Source organism: Mustela nigripes, chromosome 7 (genome assembly GCF_022355385.1).
Source record: "Mustela nigripes isolate SB6536 chromosome 7, MUSNIG.SB6536, whole genome shotgun sequence".
Lineage (NCBI taxonomy): Eukaryota > Metazoa > Chordata > Mammalia > Carnivora > Mustelidae > Mustela > Mustela nigripes.
In genome coordinates, this window is record NC_081563.1 from 35,424,483 (window position 1) to 35,447,214 (window position 22,732).

General features: G+C 52.1%; 1 protein-coding gene across 3 annotated transcripts in view; it reads right to left on the minus strand.

Moving 5' to 3' along the window:
- KCNIP3 (potassium voltage-gated channel interacting protein 3) overlaps positions 1-22,732 on the minus strand; it is an 80,859-nt gene that overhangs the window by 50,286 nt on the left and 7,841 nt on the right. For 2 of the 3 annotated variants that reach the window (XM_059405557.1, XM_059405554.1), the window contains exon 2: positions 19,000-19,165. In XM_059405557.1, coding sequence (XP_059261540.1) covers positions 19,000-19,159 — 160 coding nt within the window. In that variant the 5' untranslated portion in view covers positions 19,160-19,165. Of the gene's footprint in view, positions 1-18,999; positions 19,166-21,894; positions 21,979-22,732 lie in introns of those variants that run through there. The other variant, XM_059405555.1, reaches the window with a different exon arrangement.

Genomic DNA, 22,732 nt, shown 5'->3' on the forward strand with positions numbered 1-22,732 from the left:
TCTCTGCTCAGCAGGAAACCTGCTTCCCCCTCTCTCTCTGCCTGCCTACTTGTGATCTGTCTGTCAAATAAATAAAATAGGGGCGCCTGGGTGGCTCAGTGGCTTAAAGCCTCTGCCTTCGGCTCAGGTCATGGTCTCAGAGTCCTGGGGTCGAGCCCCGCATCGGGCTCTCTGCTCAGCGGGGAGCCTGCTTCCTCCTCTCTCTCTCTGCCTGCCTCTCTGCCTACTTGTAATCTCTGCCTTTCAAATAAATAAATAAAATCTTTAAAAAACAAACAAACAAATAAATAAATAAATAAAAATATCTTTAAAAAAATTTTCAGCTAGGCACTAAAAAGAAGCTAGACACAAAAGACCATATTAAAAAAAAAAAAAAAAGTTCAGTGTGGCAGACGTGTTGGTTCCTGCTGCCCCCTGGTGGACTTATTGGGAAATACCTGCCAAGACAGACCCTGTGGCAAAGGAGGGCGGGGAAGGAGGGCGGGAAGGGGGTGGCCAGGACAGCCCGGCAGGCTCTCCAGCTTGTGAGTGTCTGCTCAGGAGCCCCTTTTGCTCGGTCCCCAAGGTTCTGTTTTCCCTGAGCAGCTCCAGGCCAGCACAAACATTATTTCCTCCCATCCTGGAGCATCTGGAAGCTATTCTTGTTTTTCCTCCCCACCATCCCAAATAATCCCCAAACCCCCTCCATCCAAGAGGACAGGGACTCGGGCCCCAAAGCTTCGGGGGCACCACACACACACACACCATGCTGGGAAAGTCTGGCACAGAAAGGTGATGACGGGTCCCATGGGGTCCCTGTATCTGGGCAGGTGACTACCACTCAGCTTTCCGGAGGGGCTCCCCTGGCCCGCCTTTCCAGTCAGTGCCCTTTCCACTGACCCTCCCTGTGCATCCCCAGCCATCCCTCTCCTACCCATTCTGACCATCTGGAGGCAGGCAATGGGGGAGGCCGGGCAGGCAGAGGCAGGGACTTCAGCGGGCCATTATATCTGTCCAGAGACTCCTCCCCACACAAGCCCAAGAAGGAGCATCAGACTACTCACAGTTGGCTTTTAATAAACTTCACTTCCTTACCAAGGCCCTGGGGAGAGGTTTGGGAGGCTCTCTGAGTGGTGGAAGGGCACAGAGTCTTTCAGGACTGGGAGAGGACATCTAGGGAAAAGCCGGGAAAAGGCAGGACGGGGCAGTGATTCTAAAAGCAGTCCTTGCCCAGAATCCAGGACCCCAAAATGCACCCCAAGCTCCAAGGTCCCTGTGTCTGGTTCAAGAGTTGGGGGGAAATCACAAGGTTTACAGTTGGTCCTTGCCCTTGCAAATTTCCCTCTCCAGCTCTTGCTTCCCAGATAAGGAAACCAAGACCCAGAAAGGGGCAGGGGAGGGGTTCCAGCCATGAGTCACACAGTAAGTCCCCATTATCTCAGCACTGCTATTGAAACTATAAGGGGTAGCCCTGTCATAGCCCTTTACAGACTCTACCTGCTCATTGGATGAGCAAACAGGTTCAAAGAGACCAAATCACTTGCCCAAAGTCATACATCAGTACACAGCCAAGCAGTACTGGAGCCCATGGGGTAGCCAAATGGAGACGGTAAAAGCCCACCTCACGGGTGCAAGATTTTCATGTGCATTGGACAACCTTCTTCATGACCTCATTATTCTTACGATCCTTTTACAAATGAAGAGACAGAGAGGTTAGATGCAATTTGCTTCAAGTGAATCTACGTGAAAGTATTCGAACAAGAAGGCCATTAGATTGGGATGGCTCCAAGGCCTTGGGAGCCGATGGAAGCAAACCCAAACCTAAGCCAGAGCCAAGGAACTTGAATCTGAGAAAATAAAATTTAAGAACAACCAATCACAAACAGCCAACAAGGCTTTCCCGAGTAAGGCAATAGGTTAAGCTACGGTCAATCAAATCACATCCTTGCCTTGCCTCCCCAGGTCCCATGGGTGCAGTTCTCCCAACCGTCTTTGGTTTGGACAACCAGATTCAGATCGATGTATGCTCACATAAGCTTGACAACTGTAGTGTGCCTCAGTTTACCTTTTAACAGCTCTGGTGTCAGAAGTGGAATCCAAAGGAGACCCTGATGGGCCCTTGGAGCAGCAAGCAATGAGGCATCGGTACCTGCTGAGCGCCTTGTGCTCTCTGCTTTCTCCCTGCGCCTGAATGAAGGTCAAGGGTAAGCCCCTCGCAGGTAACTGAGCATTGCAGCTTTTGCATTACAAGCTCTCCAACTTCATTTAAGCATTTATTTTACCAGACTGGGTCCAACCTAAACATTATGAGCTCTCCAACTTAAACCAGACCAGGTCTGACTGAAACAGGACTGAGCCCAGGGTGAGGCCTCAGTGAAGTACAATTTTGTTTTAAGGGAAGGAGGGAGAAAACAGGTTGTTTCAAGTCCAGAAAGTCTAGGACTCCTCCATTTAGGACTCTATGCATGAAAATCATGGGCACAGACCCAAATTCATCTGAACGAGTGGGTTAAGCTTACCAAAAATGATCTCGAATCATGATGGCCACAATGGGAACTTTTAACCTAAATAAACTTATCCATCTCTAAATGCCCTAAAGAAAAAAGGGTCCTAAATTTCCCCCAAAACAGTGGGATGCATATTTGATTGGTATGCAGAAGCTTCTAAGACTACGTTAATCAAAAGAGTCCCTTTTAAAGACTTAACACTGCCAGGAATATTGACTCTTTGTCCCAACTCGAACTTGATGATAAGACATTTGAAAGGATTTTTTAAGAGCACTTCTAGGGACAGGAGTCGGTGAAATTGGAGATCTATATTCAGAACCTGACAGGGACTTTTTAAAGGCCTTCTAAGCTAAAAGGGAAGGTTGTTGTCCTGAAGCCTTTGTGAAACAATGTATTAAAACATTCCAAAAACAGCTCTAAAACTAGAATGTAGGAATCCTTTGAGTTCCATCTTAGCTGGAAACCTTCTCCCTGATACAAAGAAGAGAACTGAACATAATGTGGCCTGCTGGCTGGGTCCATCCCCTTGACAGCCTTCAGACTGCAATCCAATTTGTCTTACAAATTTATAAGAACAGAAATGCAGCTCTTGAAGCAATTCAAAGCCCACCTACCCTTTTTACCCACCCCCACCCCCCAAGAGGAGTGCATAGAGCACCGGTTACCAGTCCCGCTTAGAGGGCTCTAAACCCTTCTGTCCATGGCACTGTAGCATCAGAGTTGCCGGTGAAAACAAACATCAGCCAAGCATTGGATGGAACAACACTTCACTTACATTGAGGAGAGACAGAGCAAGATCGGCTTCCAGAGTAGGCTTCAGCCCCCCTGGATAGCAGGTGTCTCCTGGTGGTTGACGCGGGACACCTGACCTGGGACCACCCCTCTCCTGCTGCAATGGACAAACCTTGCCCTTCCCTGCAGTGGACAGGTAGAACACTGGCTTGTCCGTGTACCCCATGCTGCAGCCACTACAAGCAGAGACAAAAGAATACTCAGGAAGGTAAGCAAGGAGGGCTATGATCACAAAAGGGGATAAGCCCAGTGAAGGCTGTGTGAGCTTTTTACCTCTTGGTAAGGCAGAAGGAAGTGTTCGGACCTGAGGCCCTCTCTTAGGGGGTGGAGTAGCCGTCCAAGACTGTGGAGCGTCAGACTGCCTTTCCCAACAGTTTCCAAATAAGATAAAATACTGAGCATTCATGACTGAACCTAGGTTTATCTATCTCTGCTGTTTTTTTTTAAAGATTTTATTTATTTATCTGACACAGAGGGAAAGAAAGAAAGCCCGAGCAGGGGTAGTGATATTAGAGGGAGGGAGCAGGGAGCTCCTTGAGCTGGGAGCCTGATGAGGGGCTCGATCCCAGGACGCTGGGATCATGACCTGAGCCAAAGGCAGCTGCTTAACTGACTGAGCCACTCAGGCACCCCTGACTTTGGCTTCTTAATACAGACCAACTAAAGAGACTTCTGTTTTGTGCCATGTGGAAAAATTTCCTATGAGGAAGAGTATGCTCCTAGAAATTATGAAACGTATTAGTAAGTTTGCCAATCTATAGAACGCTGGTGTAACAGTCCACAACTGTGCACTCCTTAGTGTCCGTAGAAATCAAGGTTTCCAAGGGTTAAAAAATCTAACTGATATATGTAATCAAAACCGCTAGAAATAATGAGAGAGACAACTCTGCGCACAAGGAGAGTAGGAGGTATTTTTGGTAAGAAAAGACATAAAATAAAGAAATGCATTTTTGTTAAAGGAAAATGGAGTTATTTTGCCCTATGGGACAGTACTGGTTGTTTCAGAATGAGAATGAAGAGAATAAAGGGCAAAAACTAAATGGAATATGGAAAGTCAGAGGAGAGAGAGAGGGGAAAATCTCATGTGGTCGAGCTGGCTAAGACTGAAGGGATTTTATAGAAGGGTTTTATTATTTTTTAAAAAGATTTTATTTATTTATTTAACAGAGAGAGAGAGCACAAGCAGGGGGAGTGGCAGAGAGAGGGAGAAGCAGGCTCCCCAGCAAGCAGGGAGCCCAATAAGGGGGACCCTGAGATCAGGACCCGAGCCGAAGGCAGCCACTTAACAGAATGAGCCACCCAGATGCCCCTAAGAAGGGTTTTTAAAAATAAGCTCTAATATCAATAGTATGCTTAGGCAAAAATAAAATGTAATTCCCTTTCGCTTGTTAAAAGAACAAAGTATTCTTGGATGGTTGGGCTGCGCTTGATCAGAGACTATGAAAGGTTTTCCTTCATCTTCGGATAATCCACCTGGAAAGCAAAGATTGTGTTTTACCGAAGCAATTTCTTGTGTTTCATGTTTTTTTTTTTTTTTAACTAGGTTTTTGATCAATTGGGAGAAGGGAGTCTTTTCTATTAAAAGAGCTGAGGTTTGTTGTTTCACTTACTTGTGGAACATAAGGTATAGCAGGGAAGACACGAGGCAACAGGAAAAATGAAGGGGAAGGAATCGGAGTGGAGACGAACCATGAGAGACTGCGGACTCCGGGAAACAAAGTGGAGGGTTTTAGAAGGAAAGGGGGTGGGGGATGGGTGAGCCGGGTGCTGGGTATTAAGGAGGGCACGGACTGCATGGAGCACTGGGTGTTACACGCAAACAAGGAATCGTGGAACACTGCATCCAAAACTAATGATGTACTGTATGGTGACTAACAACACAATTAAAAAGAAAAAAAAGCTAAGGTTTTGTGCGTCTGTTTTTTTTTTTTTGTTTAAAACTTTGTTTGCCTTAGAAGTCTTTATCACTTTGGTTGACTAGATTACCAAGATCATATTTAATCAACTGTTCAAACCTTTTGATATTTTGTATAAACTTCCCATAATCAAATTCTAAGTGAAGTCTTTTTGGTCTTAAACTACCTTGGAATTCTCCTGAGGGCTCTGGAACATCTCAGCAGATTAGTTCTCACTCCTTATAAAAGAGCCATAAAGCTCACTAAAGCTTCTTTGATACATTAAATTACATGGAAAGAATTGTCAAATAAGAATGATGCTAACCCTTCTCTAAGTTATATTTGTACGGATACGTGTTATTGATGTTGAGTGTTCCAGAAGTTCTATGAAATTCCTAGACATCTCATATGTCCTGGTATCATGTTATCAATGGTAATTATGGTGATTATCTTAAAATGGATGTTGGGATGCCTGGATGGCTCAGAGGGTTAAGCCTCTGCCTACAGATCAGGTCATGGTCTCAGAGTCCTGGGTTGGAACCCTCCATCAGGCTCTCTGCTCAGCGGGAAGCCTGCTTTCCCCTTTCTCTCTGCCTGCTTCTCTGCCCATTTGTGCTCTCTCTCTCTCTGTCAAATAAATAAATAAAATCTTAAAAAAAAAAAAGGATGTCACCGACATAACAAAAACCCTTGTTAACTGTATGATAATGAACGGTCATTGGACCTTAATCCGTGGCCATTTTTACATCTTCTGATATTTATACACAGTTTCTGTTTTCCTCTACTGCGTTTGCAGAAAGCCTTCCTCTTCAAAGAGATTCAGGAAAAGAATTCGGACAGGGAGAGATTTCTGATAACTATAAGATGACACCATGAAACTCGATGGGAAACCTGAGGGTCAAGAACTCTTGACACAAGGGGCACCTGGGTGGCTCAGTCATTAAGCATCCACCCGGACTCTTGGTTTTGGCTCAGGTCATGGTCTCCTTCATGGGATCAAGCCCCTAGTCAGCCTCAGTGCTCAGCTTGGGGGTGGGCGGTGTCTGCTTGAGATTCTTTCCCTCTCCCCCTCCCCCTGCTCTCTCTCTCTCTCTCAAATAAATAAATAAGTCTCTAAAAAAATAATTAATGATGTGGGACTGCATGGATTGGTGAGGATAATTATAAGTTTTATTACTCTGAAGCATGGCTGGGTCTTCAGCGTTTTGTTTTCTGGATTTAAAAAATGCTTCTTTTCCTTTATTTTTTTTTTAAGTTATCTATAACACAGCAATTTGGTTAAGTATTCTTTTGTAAACAAAAATGAATATTATTATATGTGATACATGATAACATATAATAATAATAATACATTATCTTTTCTTCCTCTCTGCCTGATCTCTCCAAAATCCAGAAACTCTTATTGGCTAGTCTTATTTTTTATGACAATGTAGGTTTTATGACAATGTAAGTTCAGTAAGAATCTCTTCTCCTTGTAATAGGGCACAATTGGGCAAGTCTTTGGCTTGACTTCTTAGACTAAAGAGGCTTTAAAAAAAAATCTAATGAAACGGGAATGACTTCATAGATCCACTAAAGCCCCTTAGATATGACCAAACTTTAACTGGAATATTATACTTAAGGATATACTTAAAATCACTGTTCTTGGCATTCTTATATAAATAACCAGGCCAAGTTTAATGAGACAACTTACTCTGCAAATATATTTATCTTATTACCTTTGCTAGAAATTGGGGTCATTGTAGAGAAAGAAATTTTGTTTCTGCAAATGTAGTTTCTGTAAAATTATAATTTCTGTAGAAAACTATCACAAACCCTTGTGGCTATTAGATTCCAGTCCCATTCATTGTCTTTGAGGTTTGTTTTCTACCTGTAAACTGGCTTGAATCCTAAATTCTTCCAGTTTTTCCCTGATATCTGGCTACAGCTTTCCAAACTAACGTTTCTAATTTTCTTCCTCTGATTTGGACTCATTAAGAACAAACACTTTCCTTTTCCCAAAGCTCTGCCAACTACTTCCAGACAAATAGATAATAAACTTTAGAGAAATCACCACAAGGACTCATGGGTGGATAAGCTTTGTGCCTGTCACTCAGAAAGTTCTCCGAAATACCTCTGACACCACCAGAGACATCCAAACTATAAAAGTGGCTTTAAGCCCTACCTCTAGGAGGCCAACATGGAGACATCTTCTTGACTGGCTTCCCTCTGGGCTCAGAAACCCATTTATAGTCTGCTCTAACCATTAACCTTGGCTTTCCTTTTGTTTCCATGGAAATGCTTTTATTAAATACCTGATTGCTTGCACCATTTAGGCCTAGGTTTGGGAACCCCCCTGGGTACTGCCACCTGAAGTAAGACACAGCTATTTTACTGAGGTGACCAATTCTCGGGGCTAAAGGACGTGTTCAGTGGGATGGCACAACCTACCAGCTCAAATCCTAGATTGTGAAACTTCTTGGAGCGGTTTCAAAGGCAGGGTATAAAGGGTAGCGAAATATCCACCCCAAAAAAATGCCTCTTGGGCACAGCCATTATTTTAAGCTGATAAATTGGTTTTAGATAATAAAATTGCTCTGGATTACTTGTGGCCTGAGCAAGGAGGAGTCTGCCATAGCATTTACCTCCTGCTGAACCTGGATAAGGCCACTGGTACAGCAGAAATTCACATACGAGAAATTAACCAACAAGCCACTTAGCTAAGTAGGTCGATGCCTCTTCAGACACGTTCTTTGATTTACTGGACACCAACTGGTTGGGCTCGTGGGTGCCCTGGGGAAGGAGCACACTTCAATCTCTTGTCATTATCATCCTCCTGAGAGTCATCGTGGTGATCTCCCTGGTGCACCGTGTTCTCTCCAGGGTCTGAAGTAGATGCTCATAAGCATCAGAAGTACATCAGATGGTCTCACTATGCTCGGACGAGCAGAAACAAGATGAACGATGAGATGAACAGCAAAAGCAATCCTTCCATAGCCTGACATCATAATCGGTGATTCCCGACAAGATCAGAACTTGACCCTGAGGGTGACGGAGAGCGGCCGTAATAACAAGTGGCCGGTTAATCCCTCACGTATGAAAGATGACCGGAAGGGGGGGATTGTTTAAGAGAGGAAACAAGGAGTCCACTGGACCGTGATGGCTCTAATGCCTTGGCTCTATGCAACTGAGCCCAAACCCCAGGAAATTTAAGAACAAACCATCACAAGCAGCCAACCAGGCTTTCCCAAATAAGGCAACCACATCAGCCACCGCCAATCAAATATTTCCTTGCTTTGCTTTGGCACCTTCCTTATAAGACCCTTCCCCTAGCTCCTGTCTGTGGAGCGGTCCTCACCACTTCTGGATGGGCGCCGCCCTGTTTGAATTGATGTGTGCTTAAATAAACTTGAAATTCTTAACGTGCCTCAGTTTACCCTTTTACCAGCTGGGAGCGCCAGAGATGGTCTTCTGTTCAAAAAGTGTGGGGACAAAGCCAGCTGGGTATTGCCCAGCCTCTCAGTCCCGCTAGGGCATTGTCCAATGCCTGCCCAGAGCCTCGGACTCTCCAGGGGAGCAGAAGTGGGATGTACAGGGATGAGGTCCCAGACATTTCATAAGCCTATAAAACTGTTAAGAGGCCATGATTTCCTCTTTTCTTTGGCAGAGAAGATAGCCCTGCAGGTGGCTGTCTGACCGCCCTGGATCTTTCTTCGTTTCAGTCTAACGGAGAGGTCATAGCTCTGTGTCCCTTTTATTTCCACCCGCTCTAAAATTCCCTGTGTTTCTTTCTCTTTTGAATCAGCTTTGTCATTCTGCTGGTTTCCTTATTAAGTACTTCAATAGAACCTTGACACACACACACTGTCTATTTGTGGAAGAACGATATTTTTAACACAGAGAGAATGATGCTTTGACAATGCAAGCCAGCTGTGCCCAGCTTTGTCTGGAACCTCCAGGCTTTGCGGCCTCAATCTCAATCTCCAGCCCTCTTCCCTGGCTCCTGGCCCTTCCCCACCTCTGCCCCATGCAGTGTCCCTGGAAGCCCTGGGGGCGTGGAGGCCTGCTGCCTGGTGGGGCCGGGGGCTCAGAAGACAAGGCTCTCCCCCCGTCTTGATGTGGACTCCATGTCTCACATCCAGGTGTTAAATGTGGCTTTGGCCCAGCAGTAGAGACCAGCTCTGGAGGTCATACAAAGGGCCTAGGAAACCGGTCTTGTGACTTATCCTTCCTCACCCCGCCAGGGGGCAGAGAAGGAAAAGGTTGGTGAGGCGGAGAAAGGGAACATCTTTGGAAAGGTTGGTTGGTGCACTTGTCTTCCCTCCTCCTATACCAAGGGGCTCTAGTCCGGAAAAGGTTGGTGAGGCGGAGAAAGGGAACATCTTTGGAAAGGTTGGTTGGTGCACTTGTCTTCCCTCCTCCTACACCAAGGGGCTCTAGTCCTCTGTCCAACTGAGGTCCTTCTAGGAAGCCTTTGGGGTCTGGGCCCGTGTCTGGGGCCAGGTGGGTCTGACCCACACTGGGAGGAGGTCAGGTGAAGGCCATGGTTACAATGGCCAAGACAGCCAGGGTGAGGGGTGGAAACTGGACACCCACCGGGTGATGGTCTTGGAGGCAGAGGATGCATTTCCCCAGAGCCCCTCAGACCCTGCGGACGAGAGCTGGGGGAATCCACCTTCACTGTTCCTCCTTGTGCTGCCTGGAGAGGGGGAGTCTCAACAGTTGGGAGATGGGGTCAAGGGGCATCGTGAGCAAAGGAAGGGAACTGGCATTGGCCTGGCCACCAGAACCAGGTGGGAAGCAATGTGAACAAGGGACAAGGAGTGGAGACGCCTAGGACCTTGTCCACACTCTGGCCTGAGACAAGCCAGCCGGAGGGAGATCCTGAAGTGGATGAGGGTCTAGAACTCTGATCGGGGCCAGGCAGGATTCCCTGAAGATGCACCAACCCCTGAAAGACACCCACAGGACCTGCACAGAATTCCCCCAAGGACAGGGAAGAGCAATCCCGCAGGGAAGACGGGAAAAGTCAGAGGTGACAAGGAATTGCCCCTCCCCCGGCTTGTCCCACATGTGAACGTCCAGCCATTGTGTTCAAGCATCATGTCTCTTGGTCTGAGAGCAGACACCAGCCTGCTCTCCGGCTCCTTGCTCCCGCACCCCCCACTTACTGTGACGCCCAGAACCAGCATCTAGAGCTGGAAGGAGCTCACAAGTAGGCCAGCAAGGTCAAGTCTTTGTCCCTTTTTGTTTGTTTGGTTTTTGTCAGATGAGGAAACTGAAGCCGAGGGAGGCAGGTTGCACCCTTAGGTGACACAGACCCGCAGCCTCCTTCCTCCTTGCAAGACAGACGGAGACACGGAGACACACAGAGGTAGTGAGAAAAAGCTCCCATGAGTCTGCAAGCCCATCAAGCATGTAAAAAGCCTTGAAAAAGGGGCTTGAGATTACTGGACGAAAAAGACTCCCATTCAGGGAAACTCAGTAAGCGAGGGGTCTTTCTGACTCTCTAGGCGCCCCGTGGAGCAGGGACCATGACGCATATCCATCCCCCTGGGACAGATGAAGAGCCCAGGCTGAGCAGGGGCAGGAGAGGCAGTCCTGATCACCAGGCAGCAGGAACACGCAGGAGCAACTAGTAGAAGCAGCACGTGGGGACATGCCGGAGGCTTGGTAACTCCACGCTCATCCCTCCACCACTAAGCCTAACCCCCAGGTGTCTCCCCTCGCTGAGGAGTGGCCCACAGTCTGCAAAGGGGCATCACAAGCAGAGAGAGAGCTTCCACTGCCTTTGAAAAGCTGGCTTGTGAGCCTGGGCCCCCACTTCTGGCAGCCACACTGGGTCCCTCTCCCTTAAAGTCCCCTGAGGTCACCACTCCTGCTTTAGACTCAGATCTCCATCTGATCTCCCTCTGCAAACCTTCCTTATATCAGAATCCTGTCTTATGATTAGAGATCTATTACTGCTTTTCAGTATTTGAAATCATTATTATCTGACCGATTTTGAGATGATTGATAGGATTGGTTATATGCTCAGTTTTGTGTTTTTATTCTTCTTAAAGTATTATTCATTAATTTGACAAGGATTTGGCGTACCAGGCTTTGTGCCTGGCTCTCGGGTGGGTCAGAGCAGGGAATCAGAGCAGGGGACCAGGCCCGCACCCGCAGAGAGGGGACAACAGACCCGGCTTTTCAGCCCAGCCCCACTCAGTGTGGGCACATCATCCCTCAGGGTCTATGAGCATCTTTGGGCAACAGAAGCATTTTTTATCTTTGGCTAAAAAAACAATACATCACATGTCTACACTGATTCATGTTTATGTGTCAGGGATTTCATTTGATATCTCTTTAGAGAATCATGGGATTACTTCAGCCAAATTCCCCTCATATCCTTCTAATAACAGGGAAAGACAAAAGGACCAGAAGCCCCGAGCTGTTGAGGGTCTCTCCGTTCAGTGTCTGGAGCTCCTGACACACACAGGAAACCCTCTCCTTGTGCCAGCCTCCCGGTCCCCACGGCTGATGCGGGGTCTTGGTCCTGGTTGGCCCCAGAACACTCATCCTGGTGAGGGGCAAAGGAGACAGAGCAGAAGCGGGACCTGGCCTGTTCTGCTGTCACTCCCACATGGGGCTCCTCCCCAGGCCTGAGCCTGACGGCCCCATGGGTGTCCCTGCCTGAAATTCCAGGTTGGTTGGTTGTATAGATTTTAAAAGATAGCTCTTTCAAGCAGTTTCTTTCATCCTCACTGCAGAAGTCACACCTCTATTTGGGGGAACAAGAAAGGGACTCTGGGAAGGGGAGAGGCCAGGGCACTGGGGTCAGTGTGGGCAAGACAGGTGGGCTGGCCCTGGGGCCTCCTGCTCCTGGATGAGCCCAAGTCTGTGCTCCGGGAGAAGGAAGCCCCCTCCCACATCTGCTCCCTCCTCAAGCCCAAGAGTATGGGAGCCCAGCTTGGCACTCACTGCCTGCGGTCGAAGGGCAGGGCCCTGAGCCAGGGGGTTCCTTCCAGTTCTGCTCTTGGGGTTCCCACCCCCTCTAATTGCCCCAACCCCCTACAAGGCAGGCTCAGCAGTCCTGAGTCCCAAACCTGCTTCTTCTGCTCCCTTGACTGGTCCTGTCAAAGCAGCCCTCACCTCGAGCCAGGTTCCCAGAGATGAAGCGGAAGAAGAAGCTGATGATGTCTCCCAGGTGCTTCTTGCAGCCGTGGTGGCATTCCTGAAGCCTCAGAGCAGCCCCCCGGGCTGGGCCTGGGGTCTCCCCACGCCCCGCCACCCCTGGGCCGGGCCCCATCCTGGGGGCCCTAGCTCCTGCCCTCAGCTCGGCCTGACCAGCCACAGTGCAGGCTACCCCCAGCCTGCTCCGTCCTTCCTCTGCCTGCCTCTCCCCAACCTGACACTCAAGAGCCTTCCTTCTGGAATTCTCTCTCCCCCCTCTCCGGCCTGTCTCTCCTCTTGATCTTAACCCTGACCCTCAGGGTCTCGGCCTCTCTGACCTGCACTTCCTTCCCTCTTCCTTCCTCTGTTCTCCGTCTCTGCCTCCTGTTCTCTCAGCCTTCCCCAGGACCACCTGCTACCCAGCCCTCAGCCCAGAGCATCCAGGAGATGGCCAGCCCCTTGCCAGGGTGGACGTCCTCAAGCAGCCCTTACTCCTACCCTCAGGCCAGCCCCTTCACCTTGTGCCTGCTCTGGCTCCCCAGGACCCGGGAGCTCACTCTTCTGGAGGCGGAAGGGCTGCTGCAGCTTCCTGGACTGGGAAGGGGGTGGGGGAGGTGGGCATTGCTCCGGAGCTCCCAGCACCAATAGAGGAGGTGCCGCTGGTGTGATATTCGGGTGAGAGTGTGATCTCACTGCAGTGGGCCTCACCCATGACCCAGGGTTTCTCCGTGGCCAGAAAAGGAGCAGCCTGCTCCCACCCAGCCTTCTGCCTGGGATGCTCAGTAGCCAGGGGCCCTGCGTAGAGCTGGGGGATGGGTAGGGTCCTGACCTTTGGCTACTTCTTGACCTCTGGTCTCTGCTCACTGACACCAAATGACAGCACTGTTGGTGTCTCTATAGAGCAGAGAATGGGGAGGGGAAAAGGGGTCGCTCTGATGAGGAGGGTAGAGGAAAACAACGGGAGGACTGGAGCAGAAACTTCTGGCCATCCCCTCCACCCCCTACATTTACTGGGCACCTAGCATGGGCCAGGCAGTTGGCTAAGGTCCTTCTGGCCACCAGCACATTCTGTCATCAAAACGACCTCATAAAGTCCATGTGGCCTAGAATGCCACATCAGTATTCATTCTCCTCTGCTTTTTCACCTACGGAATTCAGATTCTCTTGGAGGCAGAAATGTAACCAGCTTTTAAACACCAACATTCTGGGGCGCCTGGGTGGCTCAGTGGGTTAAAGCCTCTGCCTTCGGCTCGGGTCATTATCTCAGGGTCCTGGGATTGAACCCTGCCTTGGGCTCTCTGCTCAGTAGGGAGCCTGCTTCCTCCTCTCTCTCTCTCTCTCTCTCTCTGCCTCCCTCTCTGCCTATTTGTGATCTGTCTGTCAAATAAATAAATAAAATCTTTTAAAAAAAAAACAAAAACAAAAAACCAACATTCCCCCACCTTCCTTGCCATCAGGGTGGCTCAGTTCTGGCCAGTGAAATACAGGAAGAAATCTTCCAGAGATTTCCATGAGAGTGTTGCTTTCCTAATCAAACCACTACCCTTTCCTCCTTCCCTTTGCCTAGAATGAAGCCGTGATGGCTGGAGCCAAAGCAACTACCTTGGGGCTGTGAGGAAAAGGGCATCCGCCCCCCCTCAAAAAAAAACCCCAAATCCCAAAGACATTGATTCTGACATCCCCAAGCTGCTAACCTGGTGCCAGTCACTGCTTAGCCCAGATTTCTCATATCTTTGTCTAAATTAAGCCGCTGTTATTTGGGGTTTCTGTTATACACAAGTACAGCCAAGTCAAAATATTCCCTCCGAAGTGAAAGACGAACTGTTGCACCTTGCACTCTCCCAGCTGATAAAAGGAAGTAAGCTTTGGCTGGGCCTTCCTGTACACCGCCGTGAAGCACGCTGCTCGAAACCGTTTGCTTTCCTGAGAGCAAGTAAGGGCTAGGCAGCACGTCAGGCCACAGACCAGCAGTTCTGCCCCTTGGGCCTTGTGACCCTGCACATTCACGAGCACCCATTGCGTTCCAGGCAAAGCAGCGTGTCTATAGGCCAATGGCCATCCCCAGGGGGAACATTCCATGGTCTCCCCAGGTTTGGAGTAAAGCCATCTTTCTTTGGCAAAGATCTTTCCTTTTGACATGGAGCTAGTGGCTCGCTACTGAGCTCTCATGGAGCCAACCTCTGCTGCCCATCAGGTACTGAGTATCAACCTCTCTCTCGGCTCTAAAGGCCTAGACGTGTGTGTGCAGCATTCTATCATTCTATCTGCATGTGCATAAGCGATGTCCGAGTGCAGGCACAGAGGGTCTGGAAGGCTCAGGTAAGAATGTAGCAAGAGACTCATGTCCCCACAGCAACTGCTGCACCAGCAGCCCCTCAACCCATACCTGTGACCCCATGGGGAGTCTCTAGGGCCATCTGAAGAGGAAGAGCATTCCCATGTCATTTATGGACAGAGCAGCAAGAAATGCCAGCACGGACTCTAGGTTGACACGGTGGCCTCTTCAGCAGAGAAGGACGATGGAGAAGGGGAGCCTTCCTGGGGGGCAGAGTGACGGATACATCTGCCCGCCCATACTTCCTGGAAGAACAGATGGCCTGGGGTACAGATCTCCACTCACTCGTGGATGGTTGCGAACCATCTGTTCAAGGGTCAGGGAGGGGGAGGAGAAGAGAGAGGGGGAGGGGTGACTGTTGTCCAGAGGGCAGCAGGCCTGAGAAGTAGCCCAGGGGTCAGGTAGACAAGATGGCCGGGTAGGCTATACTCCTTGCTACGTGGCACTGTTCCCCAGCAGAGTGCCACGTGGTCTAAGACGGCCGATGGGTTCCTATAGGAACATCTCGTCCCCAGGCTGAAGTTAAATACACAGCTTGCTGGCAGGCTGACAAGCCAGCCACCAGTTGTCAGGTCGGCTCCATTGCACCCCTCATTCCGGCAGGGACCACCGCTTATCTTCGCCGGAGCGGACCCTCGATCTGCGTATGGACATCCTTCCTACTCCCTGCTCCTGCCAGCACCAGCTCCCACCACAGGGTCCCACACACCATAGCTGCTGCCTGAGCGACTCCTCTGACAACCAAGAAGTGTGGCCAAGGGCCAGCGCTGGCAAGGCCTGCTGACCTTACTCTGTTGCCCACGCCCAGAAGCAGCTGGCCTTGTGGGACAGTGGAAGAGCCTATTGCGGACCAGGCCCCAGCACAGGCCACGAGACAATTCAGATGTAGCAGAGTGACGGACCCAAAGCCCAAGGGACATGGTGACTTTCTTTTTTTCTTTCTCTTCTTTTTTAAGATTTTATTTATCTGACGGAGAGAGACACAGCGAGAGAGGGAACACAAGCTAGGGGAGTGGGAGAGGAAGAAACAGGCTTCCTGAAGAGCAGGGAGCCTGATGCGGGGGTTTGATCCCAGGACCCTGGGATCATGGCAGATGCTTAACGACTGAGCCACCCAGGAGCCCCTGATGACAGTTTTATAGTTGAAGAAATCCAGTCTCTCTGTCCTCCTGGGGAGTCAGACTTGAGAAACAGTCTACCCTGTTGGTAGCTTAGCGAGGCTCTTGGAGAGATGTTCCGGTATCGTGACAGGAAGGACTTTTGGAAGCTGGGGAGACATGCAGAGCAGGTCAGGGTCCCAGCCCCTGGGTCACTGAGGCCAGGTCCCCCAGGGCTAGTGACGGACAGTCTCCCGTCAAGGCTGGGCCCTCCTTCTGGGTGGGGTGCTGGGGTTAGAGCGTTTGCCCTGGGCTCCCCTGTACTCCCCTGCTCTTGGGCCTATCTCAGAGGCCACTGCAGCCAGCCAGATCCCAGTTCCATGTGGGGGCCTTCACAGCCCAGGAGGGACCCCCAGGCACAGCAGCAGCTGGTCCAGCCATCGCACCCTCGAATCCCGGCCCCTGACGACAAGGCCGCCTCAGCCTCAGGGACATCCATGTGCTTTCCTCAGCCTTGGCTTCTTCCCCCAAGCCGTCCCAGAAATCTGTCTCTCTGACCTGCTTCATCTGAATGGAAAAACCCCTGACAACAAGGGTGTAGTGTCTCGGCCTTAACGCCTGCCTTCCACAGGCACCGGCACTCCAGACACTGCAGCGGGGCCTTGCTGAGCTCGGGGACTGAGTGACACTGAAGGCACTGATTGTTCTCTTCACCCAGAGCCCAGGAAGCTTCCTGAAGGAGAAGTGCCTCATCTGGGCACACTAGCATTTCACGTGCATGCCAAGCCCTCAGTGTGACCACACCAGCCATTCCATCCCAGGAGGGTTACATAGAAGACGTCTTTGGACTAAGGAGTCAGGGTCTGGGAGTTGGGCCCTGTGGAGATCAGGGGTGCACTCGGGTCTCAGTTCCTTAGTCTGTGAGAATGGCTGCTGCCTCCAGAGATCCCAGAGGTTCCCCGAGAGAAAAGACATGGAAGACAAACATCAGGGTGAGCACCCCCCCCCCCCCCGCCCCCCCCCCCCCGCCCAGAACCTGTGGAAAAGCTCCCAGTCAGAGCCCTCACTCTGCCCCGTAATACCCTGTGACCTGCTGTGTCATGTGACCTCCCTGAGCTTCTGTTGATTCTAATAAAACAGAGTGATCTGCAGGGCGTACCCTATCCAATGAAATAGGATCTTGTTTTTCCACACGCTACATAGCCTCTCAGGGCCTGGCATGGAGTCTGGGGGACGTGTCTATGCAGGGCAATGGCCTGAGACATGGAAGGTGTCCTGGGCCCTGTTCCATCCACACCCCCCTCCTGCCCCCACGGCTCTGGGCTATGACAAGTCTCCAAACACATCCTGACAGCTCAGCCTCGGTTCCTGACCTCCAGGAGCCCCCCCCCCCACCCAGCTCAAGGTGGGATGTATGGGCCCCTCAGGGCCCCCTCCTTATGACCCTGAACACAACAAGCCCAGCCCCCAGCTGGCTTTCCTCGATGCCCACCCACACTTGGGAGTGCAAACAGCCTCAGCCAGGAGGTAGCCTGTCATCCTTCAGCCCAGTCCTAAAGCAGGAAGGAAGCTGGAGGTGGGGCCCCGCGGGAGAGAAGCCTGGGGGTGGGGGTCCTGGATGGAGAGGATCAGGGAGGGTGAGACGGAGAGGGACACTGAGGTGATGGTCTTGTGCTGCTGCCCAGAAAAGCCCAGAGGTAGTGCCTGGCTCTCTTGGTCACGTGTGATTCTTGATCTCGGGGTCATGAGTTCAAGCCCCATGCTGGGTGAGGAGCCAGCTTTCAGAAATAAATAAATAAATAAATAAAAGCCTGGGGGCCAAGACCAGGGGGGTATTGGAGCCCCAAGCAGCACAGGCAGCAGCAGACCAGACCCCATCACACACACCGCTCGGGCTCACCCCTGCTCTTGGTTTCTATCCCTACAACAAATGGCGTTGCATTTACTCCGCTGTGGAACAAACAGCACTGTCCAGAGGCCAGTCTCCCAGGAAAGCTGTTTGCATGAACTTTTAGTGCCTTCATATTTCCGCCACATGCAAAATCCATTCCCCATCCTCACCCTGAGGAGCGCGCACGTCCCCGCACATGTGTTCCCGCGAGAGGCCTCGGCACGGAAGGGAAGGGCCAGGAGCAAATGTCAGCCCACAGCACAGACGGACAGGGGCTCTGGGGGGTGGCAGAAGGGAGGGGCTGGAATGGCGCTGGGAGCACCCCAGAGGGGGTTTGACCACTCAACCACTCAACACAGGTGGCCACCAGCTGCTTTGCCGATGCGGGGGCCCTTAGGGCCATCCCCTCCCCTCTCCCCTGCATCAGGCCTGGGAGACCGGGGCCATGATTTATGCCTGTTCTCCTGCCAGAGGAACCGAGTCTCCCTGGAAATCGTGCAGAGAGTGTCTGAGACAACAAACAGGATGGGCTGTCAGGGCCCAGGTCTGCCCTTTTCCTTCAAGGCAAAGAGGCAGGCTCTCCTGTGCACCTGTGCACTATGTGATCACACACACGTGGGTATGTGTGCACGAGGGTGTGAGCAGTGGGCACGCCTGGGTGTGCACCCACATGGGCGTGGTGGGTGGGTGTGCACATTCATGTGCGGTGGAGGCACAGGGGTATTGGTAGGTGTACACAGGTATGATTGTGTGGCATGTGCATATGAGAGTTCAGGGGCTGCAGGAGGCGACCTGTGTGTCCCTTGCTCTGTCACACTTGGCAGACATCAAATATCACCAAAAACAAGCGCAGAGCAGCTGTTTCCTAAGACCCCTCAGGAGCGACACCCCCCCCCCCATCCCCAGTGCTGCCCGAGGTGAGCAGCCAGCACAGGCCCTGGGGTGCGCTGGGTAGAACTGAGGCGGGGCGAGGGCCGGGGCTGTCTCCTCTCTGGGCCTTGGCATGCACTGCTGCCCGTCCTTTTCACAGAGAACTTAAGAAGGACATGTGAACTGCCCCAGGTGACCCTCAGATGGTAGACAGAGCCAGCCGGGCCTGTCGGACTCAAACCCCTCGCTCTATCCAGCAACCGAGGTGGGACACCTCAGCATGGTTCCAATCCTCGGTCCCCACCCTCTGCGGGTCCTGCCTTGAGTGCAATGGCCTTGCTTACATGAATGAATGAAAACATACTCTGCCAACGGAGCAGAGGTGGTTCGGCCTGGGCTAGGGTCCCCAGCTGGTCTCTGAGCCCTCAGAGAGAGGAGAGCTCAGATCAGATGCCCCATGCCCACTCCCGCCCTCTGCCCAGCCCCCCACCGCCCCTACCTGAGCCCTGGGGGGCGGCACTGGACAGGATCCACTTGACCAGGCAGCACCGCATCAGGGCCTGGCGGGTGAGCCGTGGCCGCTGCCACTTGACGCCCTCCTTCTTGCTCAGCGGCGTGCGCCCGGGGTCTCCCAGGAGGCTGCCATCTGACACCTTCATCACTTCCTGTAGCAGGGACAGGCAGAGCAGCCCTGAGCCCCCATTCAGAGAGGACCTCCAGGCCAACCGCAATCTCCAGGGCAGGGTCACCCTTTACCCACCCCCAAGTCTTGTCCCCAGGGTCCCTCTACCCAGGACACATGGCCTGAGCTCCAGTTGCAGGAGGAAGAACCCCCCTGCGTGGGCACCAGTCCTGAGAGGTCGGGTTGGTTGGCCAGGACAATGGCCACCAGGGTGGTGAGTTGGGGATATCCTTCCAGGGTCATGAGGTTCCATGTGTGCTAACTCTGCATCGTCCCCAAAGCCAATGAACAGACGAGCAGCTGGGCAAGTGCTGCAGACCCGGGGCCCCAAATAGAGCCCCTGCATCGGTCCGCTCTTGGGCGCAAGAAGCAGAGACTGACCTGTGCTGATGACAAGAGGAAAGGAATCAGCCACAGGATCCTGGGCCAGCCACAGCCTCCCAAGAAAGGACAGAGAGCCAGGCTGGGAGGATAAGCCAGAGCAAAGAGCGAGCCAAGGGACAGCCAGCCCTCAGTCACAGTCACCCCCGAAGAAGAGGCCAGCAAGATCCCCCTGCCGTGGCCAAGCACCCCAGCCCCTGCTGCTCCTGCTTCCCTCCTGGGGCACTGGGCCTGGGATCCCCATGGGCCTCATGGCCCTGCTGTCCCCGGGACCTGGAGGCTGCTCTGGGGGTTCTTCTCAGTGGGGTCCCTAGCTCCAGGTCCCTGCCTGGGTCCTGTGCCTCCTCCCTGGCTACAGAAGGAGCTAGGAAGGAAGCATCTGGACTTTCAGGCTCTCTCATGTCTTGGGTACAGGCTTTTCTGAGCATGAGGAGTAAGGAAAGCCCTACAAGCTTCCCTGAACCGAGGAGTTCGTACAAATGCTCGGGTGAGGGGAAGCTGGACTGCTGCACCCTGCAGACACCAATGATGCGGGAGAAGCTTACAGGTCCTGGGTTGGCTCATGGCTCCCTGAGGCCCATTCCTAGGTAGGGCTGGACGGTCTGTTGCCTGCCTGGTCAGCTTTTGGTGAAGTGGCCACCTAGACAGAGTGACATCCATACCCCTTACCCTGATTTCTGGGGCCTTCCCGGTTGGGCACGCTCTCTATATAGCCATCACCCTCCGAGCTGCCTCCCTGACACACGCTCAACACCACACCCACATTCCTTCCCTCCTCCAAGGCTCACCCTGGCAACAAGGCAGGTCAGCTGTGCCCAGAGCTGCAGCAAGAGCGAGCACCCCCCCCCCATCCTGGTGGGGCAGAAAGAAGGGGTGAGCAGGGGTGCCCAGGGGCCTCGGGGTACCAGGGAGGCTGAGGGAGGGCCCCCATATGCACAGACACACACGTACTTGCACACACACACACACACAGGTCCTGCCCCTGCTCGATCAGAGAGGCACCTTCTCCACTATTAATGATCATATTCAGGACAGAAGTGGCCTCAATGAGTAAGGTCTTTATTTCAGTCCAGGAAGCGGGGGCGGGGGGGAGGGAGTTGATGGACAACTGTGGCTTCATCACTTCATGATTCTTTGCTGTAGGCCCTGCAGCTGGGGTTAGTGGAGAATGTCAGAAGGAAAAACTGTCGTGGGCCTCAGGAGCCATCCATTGGGTCCCTGTCTATCCCAGGTCAGTGCTGGTGCTGGCTGGCAGGGACTGTCCTCATAGAGCCCAGGGTTAGTCATGGGAATTCTGTCTTGCAAACTGGACCTAACTAAAGTGGGAGAGACCCAGCCAGGGAGCTAGGGTTCTGTCCTCCAGGGAGGGCTGGCAAGACCCACAGGCAAGACCCACAGGCAGGGCAGAGAGCTCTGTGTGTGTCTTTTATCCTGAGCCTCAAGGTGGTCTCACTGTCAAGATAATCCTACAGGGTCGGCAACACCACCCCCATTTTAAAGATGAGGAAACTAATTCCAGGAGAAGTCTGGCGGGGGGGCATGCCAGGGTCTCTCTGTCCTTGTGGTCTCCTGGTTCCAGGGTTCAGGAGGTGCTGGTCACAGGCTGTGCTGCTCAGCCTTCCTAGGGCCCGGACCCCGGAGAGGCTTCGGAAGCTGGGGAGGGGTTCCTGAGTCCGCAGCCACGTCAGAGTCAGCCCCAAACCATGTCCTCCTATTCTCCTGTACCGACGAGACCTAGTGTGTGTGCTCTCCCTGACACAGGGAGTTGGGGTATGAGGGGCAGGAGCTCCAGGAGCCCCACAGGTAGGGCCTAGGACGGTGACCCTCTGTGAGGTGGGTGGGGGGTCTTTACGGAGGAGAGAAGGGGCCCACAGTGGCTGAGACAGGGTAGGGCCACACAACGGCCAGGAGGGGAGTCAGGAGGGACGAGTGACCTCAGGTCATCCTCAGGAATGGTTGACACTGGTCTGTCTAGGAGAGGGTCTGCCTGGGCTGTCAGAAAATGTTAGTGGCCCACTCAGGGCACCCTGCTCCTGATTTGGAGCTCTCAGGCATAGGAGGGAGGGAGCCCTGAGAGGTGACCAGCCCCCTCACCCCAAAATGCCTCTTTTTTAAGGGGACAAAATTGAGGAGAACTGCATCCGTGAGGAAACTCCAGCTCGAATGAAAGCCACCTCCTTCCCGGCTAAGCAACCCATGCCTTCCACCGCAGTCCAAGTAAAACCCCAGTGCCTTTGTTCTGCCTAGAAAGTCCCAGTCAGTGGCGCCCCGCTGGACAGGCAGCACCGTCCACCCCACCCCAACCCCCCGTCGCCTGCGCCCAGCGCTCACCTTGCTGCTCCTCACACAGGCCAGGCAGGTTCTCGCACCTTCTCTCCGCTGCCCCCCCAACCACTACCACCTACAGCTTCCCTCCACTGTCTCTCTATATTAATTCTCACAGCCACACTGTGATTCCACAATGATCTCAGTAATGTCTCAAATAAAAATACTGTCGCACAAACAAAAAAGGCTATTAGATATACACACACACTCAAAAACCTCAGGAAATATTCACAGATGACTAGATGAAAGTCCCCTGATGCTCTTCATAATTCAGCTGAGAATTTCTCTCCTCCCACTCCTGCTTTATCCTGGCATCATTTCCACAGAGGCTGGAGCCCTCCCTCCATCCTCTGTGGGCCTCAAGGGTTGGCCAGGGTTGGGTGACAGAGTCCCCTTTGGCACATCTGGCACAAGTGGCCCTGGGGACCTATAGCCTTCTCTGAGGCTCACAGGTTCCCCGAAGAGCAGGGGCTGTGGGTGGGCAGGGTCGTTTCCTGATAACCCAGAGCTCCTGTCTAGCCAGATGGGTTGTGGGGGGAGTGGGGTGGGGTGAGTCTCAGCTCACTTTCAAGTCCAAGTCTGTGGGGACCAGGGGAGGGACAGAGAGGACACCAAGCTAGAGACCCACCTGTTATGGGCCAGGCACCAGGTGAGGCATATGGAGATGCTATCTTATTTGATGTTCACAAAAGTTGTGAAGTATTCCTACTAAAGTTCCTCAGAACCTACTAAAGTTCCTCAGAACTTCCTCCAAATCAGCCAGCTGAAGCCGGAGTTCCAGAAGAGATTCTTCCTCACACCCTCTGACCAAGCTTGTCCAGTTCCCCTGTGCTGTGTGTTCTCT